This window comes from Gavialis gangeticus, unplaced genomic scaffold (genome assembly GCF_001723915.1).
Source record: "Gavialis gangeticus isolate Ggan-Ray unplaced genomic scaffold, GavGan_comp1, whole genome shotgun sequence".
Taxonomy (NCBI): Eukaryota; Metazoa; Chordata; order Crocodylia; family Gavialidae; genus Gavialis; species Gavialis gangeticus.
In genome coordinates, this window is record NW_017729030.1 from 43,335,609 (window position 1) to 43,343,328 (window position 7,720).

A 7,720-nucleotide genomic window follows, 5' to 3' on the forward strand; every position below is an offset into this window, starting at 1 on the left:
ACCCTCTCGATGCTGTCCACATCTCTCTTGAAGTGCGGCGCCCAGAACTGGACGCAGTACTCCAACTGCGGCCTGACCAGTGCCGCATAGAGGGGGAGGATCACCTCCTTGGACCTGAGGTATATAGAGGCGATTGTGTAACAGCTCAAAGTAAAGTCTTACCCTTGCATATTATGTGTAGGGGGAGAATTGTGAAGGGAGTGGTGTGTGGAGGGATGGGCGTCTGGGGCGGGGGAGCGGGGGGTAGGCATGGGTGTGTGGGGGGCCTGCCTGCACGTTAAGTTCTGGGAGCTAGCTAGGAGTGGGGGGAGACACAGGGGGTGCATGAAGCACAGCTCACCCATTCAGTGCAGGTATGGTCTGCCCCACAGCTGCCCCCATGGCACTCCACAGAGAGTCAATTTCTACCTGCTCCCACCCAGGGCAGCCCGCATTGCACATCTGCCTGCCCCAGCCCTGGCCCTGGCCCCAGCCCAGGGCAGAGCGCACAGCTTCCTGGCAGGGCTGATCCCAATGCAGCTGCAGCCACCAGGGTACTGCTCACTCCTCCCCCTCCACCACCTCCAGCAGCTCCTCCTCCACCACTCTGGACAGCAGATAGCACTTGGAAGTAGTGGCGGTTGTGGCAATGCACACTGGACACTACACACCCAGCCAGGTGCAGGGGAACCTGCAGCAGGGTGGCTCCTGCCTCCATGTGCGGGGCTCTAGCTACTGCTCCTGGCTGCCTTCCACCAGCTCGTCCACCTGCAGCTGGCTGCTCATCGCAGAGCAGGCAGAGTGGGTGGAAGGTGGCCAGGAGCTAGAGCTGGAGCCAGAAATGTTAGGGCAAGAGCCTCCCAGCTGCAGCTTCCCCACTGCCTGCCTGGGCGTGTGGTGTCCAGCACATGTCCCTAAGGCTTCTCTGCACTACCTGCTCCCTGGAGCAGAACAGCAGGGCCAGAAGGAGGAAGAGCATGAGCTGCTGGAGGGGGTGGGGAAGGGGAAGAACCAAGCAACACCTGAGTGGCTGCAGCTGAACTGGGAGCAGCCTCGCCAGGAAGCTGTATGCACTGGCTGGGGCCAAGGCAGGTGGAAGCACAGTGCAGGCTACCTCAGGTGGGAGCAGATGGGGATCAGTCCCATGCCAAGTGCTGGGGGGCAGCCATAGGCCAGATTCAATTAATTGGTGGGTGCCAGCCCGTGGACTGGATCCAATTAGTTGGTAGGCCAGGTCCAGCCTGTAGGCCACATTTTGTCCACCCCTGCATTAGAATCATAGTACAAGGGCTAGCTGGTCTACTGACAAAGCTCAACCTCACACAATATGTATCTTGTCAAAAATCTCTATTTTTCTCTAATGCAAATACATCTAAAAATAAATAAATATTTTAGAATTGATAGGGCAATCATGAACTTTTAACTACTCCAGTCCTTGAGGAAGGAGTTTTGTTTTGTTTTTAAATTGTTCTGTCTATACCTATTGTCTGAACACAAGCAAGCAAGGTAATTTTTCCATAGCGGGACAAGAAAACGAGTCATTTATATTTATCTAAATGCACCAAAGAATACAAATCTGTTAAAAACACCTAAATTATTTCACAAATTAACCTTGTCAACTTTTTTCTCAGATTTTGGCTACTGCTTAACGCAAATGAAACACAAAAGGGAAATGAGCTGTCTGATGTAGTCTACTGCTTATTGGTGGACAGGAAATGTTAAAGAAAAAGAATAAAAAATAAATTTTGAAAGTTAGCACAGCAATCTGAATCAGTGAAATCCCATTATTTGGTTTTCTCTCTACGTATACACATATGTAATAGAATATTTGACCTCCAGATACTGATAAACAAGAACTGGCATCTCATAGAAGAAGTTTTTCAAATTATGAGCCTGTTCTGAGAACTGTTTTGTAAAAACAGCATTAAAAGAGGCAAACCAAGTTACTTTCCTAATATTAATTTTGGCTGTTTTCCAAATTAATATTGGCTACTAAGAAGGGATAGCTGCAATACTTTCACTCTGTAGCTACAATTTAAGTCAGGATTTTTCAACCAAAAACACACTCTCCCTGCCATGAACACAGACATGCGCACACACACATGCAGAGATGGCCACGCAGACACACCCGCGCACTCAAGTATGTGCACGCAGGCACACCCATGCATGCAGAGGTGCACGCAGGCACACCCATGCATGCAGAGGCACACATTGATACACGGAGATGAACACACATACATACACCCAACCACATTTTCCACCCACAGGACCTCCCCCCTCAACTCTCAATCACTATGAGGCAGCCCCCATGAGCTGGCCCCGGCTCCATCTCACTCTTGCCTGGCCCAGTACACTGACCTGCAGACACTGCTGCCCAGCTGTGTCTGTGTGGCCACGCACATGCACAGGGCCACGCTGGGCCAGGCTGGAAGCAGGTGGGTGGTGGTGCTGGGAGGGGTGGCTATAGGAGGCTAAGGTGATTTTGAGGGACTATAGCTCTTCTCCCCCAGGATTGGCACTGCGTAGCACACCTGGCTGGCCAGCTCCAGCCCTGCCCCCATCAGCCCCACTGGGGAGTGGCCCTGCTCTTGGCTGCAGGGAAACAAATGTGAAAGTGGGGTTTTCAACCGAGCATCATTTTTGTCTCCCTACTGGGCTGCTGACGGGCCTTGCACCCAGCCAATCATGTGCCACCCGTCAGTAGCCCACGGAGTCATACGTGCGACCAGCCATGGAAAAGTGGCATGGAGTGGCGGATGGCAGCGGTGGTCACTGCATGTGAGCGCTCCCTCCACCCCCATCCAGCCAGCTGGAATATGCCTGTGCAGGCCACAGAGGGGCACCGCTGCTCTCCCCACCCTGCTCCTGGGAGGTGGTGGCATGGGGTGGTGTGTGGCAGTGCTCCATCCCCACCGGCCCCCACATACCCCCTAGGACCTTTCCGAGTACCCCTAGAGGTATGCTTACCCCTGGCTGACAACCCCTTCTTTAGGTCAATCTAGAAGCAAACTGGTGCAAACTGTAGCTGTACATCTAGTACATGGTACTTTTGGGAGACAATACGTGTCGCTCATACTCCAATTAGCTGCATCAGCTATTTGATTTCAAGTTGAATTAAATATCTTGGTTTTGATCATACAGCTCAAATGATTTGAAAAATTGCTACCTGTTAAATACAACACCTTTTCTCATGCCACATTACTGCAGGTATTATCAGAGGCATGAGAGCTGGCGTCCCCATGATTTAAAAGGGAAAGTGCTAGCAATAGTGCATTTTTCAGGTCTTGAATAGGCTTCCCCATGTCAGTCTGATAAAGCCCAAATCAAATCACCTTTAGGACAACCAGTTATGCAGAGCTGCTGAGGCAGACTTTGGGGAGAACTCAGATGTATAGAAAAGAGGGGAGATAGCATTCTGCAAGTGATCTATATATTTTTTTAAAATTTATGATGGGTACCTAGACTGTTGGATAGGAGCCCCTTAATTGTTTGAAAAATCCATTAAGAAATTATTTTAAATTATTTATAGGAGAAGACAGTGTCATACTGGCAGTGTACCTAATCATGTTGCTTGGAGCTAGACATGGCCATCTTTTTCCTTAACTAAATCTTAAGCAGCAGCCACTGCTGCTAATTTAAAAGTCACTTATTTAGGGTCACAACAGACACAAATATCCACATAACTGAACAAAACAATAAAGACTGAATACAGACTTATCTGCTAGGCTTCAGTGAATGGTGAGCCTGCTTTCTAACCTTTACTTTTAACTGAGATTTTAAGAATAAAATTAAAGGATACCAAGAGTATAAAGATGTGTCTTTTTGTCCGAATAGAATTTTTTTAAATCTACATCAGGACGTTTGGCATGCTTTTCCTCATAGTCTCCAGTTTTAGGATTCTTGTGTCTGAAGATAAAATGCAGTTTGTAATCTTCTCCACATTTATCTGGTCCAAACATAATCGTATATGGCGTTTTGTCAAAAAAATATTCCTGTAAAGCAAGAAATCCAAGTATGCATGAAATCATCTTGTGTATGCCTTCCATGGTGCTAACAGCATTCTGCATGCTTACATATCCTACAGAGATGCATCTCTTTATATGATGTCAGTTCCAGAGTTCAGCATAATTAAGCATAAAGTATACCAAACAGGATTAGACCTTTGGGGTACCCCACAGGGGTAGAAAAGTAATTTTTTTAAGAAACTATTAAAAAGAATGCTCGTCACAAACCAATATAAATTAGCAGCTATACATTTCTGCAAGTATCATGCACTGTAAAAAGAAAAAAAAAGAAATAGCTTAAATTGCTCCTCACAACATTTTAAGCTGCAATAAAGTAAAACACATATTTACCCTGCATTCATTTAATATTTTTCTTAATCATTGTCTTTCCATTCCACATTTACTGCTTCAAATCGTGTTGCTTAGAGGTAAACATTGGTCCCAAAACCATTGGTCCCAAAACCAAAACTACACAAAGTATTTATTATGCCTCCCTGTCCCAGGTTGTATTGTGTTACAACTTCTTTTGATATCTTACCTATCTACAAGATTTTTCTATTTGGAACAGGTAGTAAGAGTTTAAGGAAGGGGTGGGCAAAATACAGCCCATGAGGCCTTTCTACCTGGCCTGCAGGGCCCCTGAAAAATTTAGAAAATTAATATTTATCTGTCTTTGGATCCTGTCAAAAATGACAGGAGCTAGGGGCAGTAGGACCCAGGGGAAGCCTGGCGGCCTCCCCCAACCCTGCCCAGCCCTGTCCCCACAGCTGGAAGCCCCAGCAGGGGCTTCTGGCCTGGGACCATGTGGCTGCACTGGAGTGGGAAGGAGCCCAGGGAAAAGCGGCCCCTCCCCTGCCCCATGGCTGGCACTCCCTAATGCAGTCGCTGACAGCCCACGTGGGGCTGTCCTGAGCAGGCACAGGCAGCCCCATGTGGGCTGTGAGCAGCTGCAGCCTGGGGCAGGGGAGGGGCCACTTTTCCTGCGCTCAGTACCAGCTTGTAACCCACCCTGCTGCCAGCCTGGGCCCTGCACTGGCCCTGGGTTCACCCATCAGGGCTCCTTCATGACGGGAGCAGCTGCGGCCCCCCCCCCCCACTTCCCACGCCGGGCAGTGTTTGCTGCTGCTGCCCGCCCGGAGCTTGCGCGCTGGGCGGTCCAGAGGCGGCAGTGGCAAACACTGCCCAGCGCAGCAACGGGGGGCCACACCTGCTTCTGCCACAGAGAAGCCCCAAAGGGCAAGCCTGGAGCTGGTGCGGGGACCAGGCTGGTAGTGGGGGCAGGTTACGAGCCCCACACTGCAGCTGCTTGCAGCCCAAAATAATTGCCTGCCCTTGCTTTAAGGTATCTTAGATTTTTAAGACCCTTTTTCAGTTACTTAATTTCTGGAATATTCCTTCTGAAATCTAAGTCTGGTAGTCTGATATCTATAAGAAAGAAACTATTTTTTAACTAGACAGACACACATCAGCAATTTTGAGGTCAGGGTAAACAATTTTTAGAGTTTAGATTCAGCTATATATTTGCATAGAAAAGATATTCTGACTATGCAATGAAATTTTCTCATTTTAACCCTCAGAAAGTGTGTCGCTTTTCACTAGAGCATGGGCCGGCAATTATTTTGGGCAGAGGGCTGCTTACTGAGTTTCAACAAGCCATCAAGAGCCACATGACAGGCAGCTCAGGACAGATTAATATTAATTTTCTACATTTTTTAGGGGCCCCGTGAGCCGGATAGAATGGCTTGGCGGGCCACAGCTGGCCCCCGGGGCTGCATTTTGCCCACCCCTGGGCTAGAGGGTAAAAAAAAAGGGCGGGGGGCAAGAGGGGAAGGGGGCTTCCCTGCAAGCAGAATAAAGCTTTATAGAGCTTAGGCCCCACTGAAAAACTGGAAGCCCTATATCATTGTGACAAGAACGCACTGAAGCACTGGGCATCTATACACATGGTCCAGGGGTGGGAGGTGTTTTAATTAGAGTGGCTCTAGGGAGTCCTCTAATTACCCCCACTGCCATTTTGAAACCCAAGGACACTGCACTGCAGCACGCTGGAGTGTTCCAAATAGAATTAATTAATCAAGTCTGCCCTGACGCAGTCTAATCAGAACATGTCAGAGCACATGTAAAAGCACTGAGCTGCAAATGAACCCCTAACTCATCTGTACAATTCATACTTGATGGAGATTTGTTTTTATTCTAACAAGTTCCTTCAAAACATCTTAACTTTTTCTTTCTGTCTATACCGCCTCACTGACTTTCAAGCTGTGATCAATTCATGTTTTTATTAATGTAAAAAACATTCAATCCAGCCTTGACTGTAGCAATTCTGACCCTATCATGTCAGTTGGCAAAAAAAATCTTATTTCACATTTTTAGGAGGGGACACAGCTTTCTATTCTGCAAAAGGGAACAGAGAGAACAGTGGAGAAAAGAGGTATTTTTGCCTTCTCTTTCCATATAAAAGATATCTGTTATAGGAGGACAGAAAGAAAAGATGATGATGTTGGACGTATTTCCAAACACATTGAGGATGGGTAGTGATCTAGAGTCCTTAATTTTTCATTGCCTGGTCTTGAATATTGCAAAAGGCTCTGCAAGCACCTAGAAAGACTAAGGCTGAGAAACAGGATATAGTACTGAATGCCTAATTATGAAATGTACACACATTTGGTTAGTATTTAACCTTTCATTTAATGTAACCTGCTTCATTTCTTCAGCTTAGCTTAAAAAGCATGGAAAAATTTATTCCAGTATGCTGCCAGCTCGTGAGATGATCACTAAAGAGCTCTGGTTGCTTTGTAACACCAGTGAAAACAACAATATACTGGACAATCCAGCACATGAACAAGAGCACTTCCAGGCAGATGGCAGGAGGAGTCAGGCACCTGTGATGCCTGTACTAGTTTCAAATGCATATTATTTTAGTACTTTTTAAAATAAATTGGTTTAATTGCACACAATTTCCTGGCTTCTTCTCCTTTGTCAAGTACTTACCAATACATAGTACAAAGCTTTTTATAAAGTACATTTTTACAATTACAGAAAACAATAGAAAATAAATGGATATGTATATGATATACCAGCGTACAATACCATACTTCTTTATGCATGTCACCAGGATCCTGGTTTTCTCTGTTTAAAAATAGCAAATTCCCTGATTTAAAAGGGGCAGGAACCACTAATTCTCCCATTAAAACCTCCCAAATCCACGTTTTTCTGCTATTACAACAAAATGCCACTACATACATAGGTATCCATTGAACACAATGTTTTACTGATATATTTACAATTTTAAAGCAATTTGGAAGCCTACCAGTGCCTCAATCACTACAATAAAATAAATTCTAGTTTATTTTATTGTAAAATAAAATAAACCGGTGCCCGCTCCAAGCCCAGCTCCTGCTGGGCTTGGAGCCGGCACCGGTGGCACTGGGAGGATGCTGCATCCACCTCAAATTTCACCATTGCTCCGCTCCCAGTGTTGCCACTGCAAGCCCTGGCTCTTCCTGGCACATGGGTGGAGGTGGTGAGTTTAGTCGGGGCTATGCTGAATGACTGGCGGCAGCAGCAGCAGCACTGGGAGTGGAGTAGCAGTGAAATTTAGGGTAAATGCAGCATCCTTTCACCACTCACTCTGAGCCCAGCCCCCGCTGAGAAGAGCCCTGTGCAGCCCTGGCTGCAGCCTGTCCTGTCCTGTATAGATCCGGGGGGCACATGTGCCCAACTTCCCCCCCCACCTT

General features: G+C 47.0%; 1 protein-coding gene across 5 annotated transcripts in view; it reads right to left on the reverse strand.

Annotated features, from left to right (window-relative positions):
- Window positions 1–7,720, reverse strand: part of CLGN (calmegin) — an 85,283-nt gene that overhangs the window by 33,073 nt on the left and 44,490 nt on the right. For all 5 annotated transcript variants that reach the window (XM_019522114.1, XM_019522115.1, XM_019522112.1 and 2 more), the window contains exon 7: window positions 3,779–3,971. In XM_019522114.1, coding sequence (XP_019377659.1) covers window positions 3,779–3,971 — 193 coding nt within the window. The remainder of the gene's footprint in view (window positions 1–3,778; window positions 3,972–7,720) is intronic.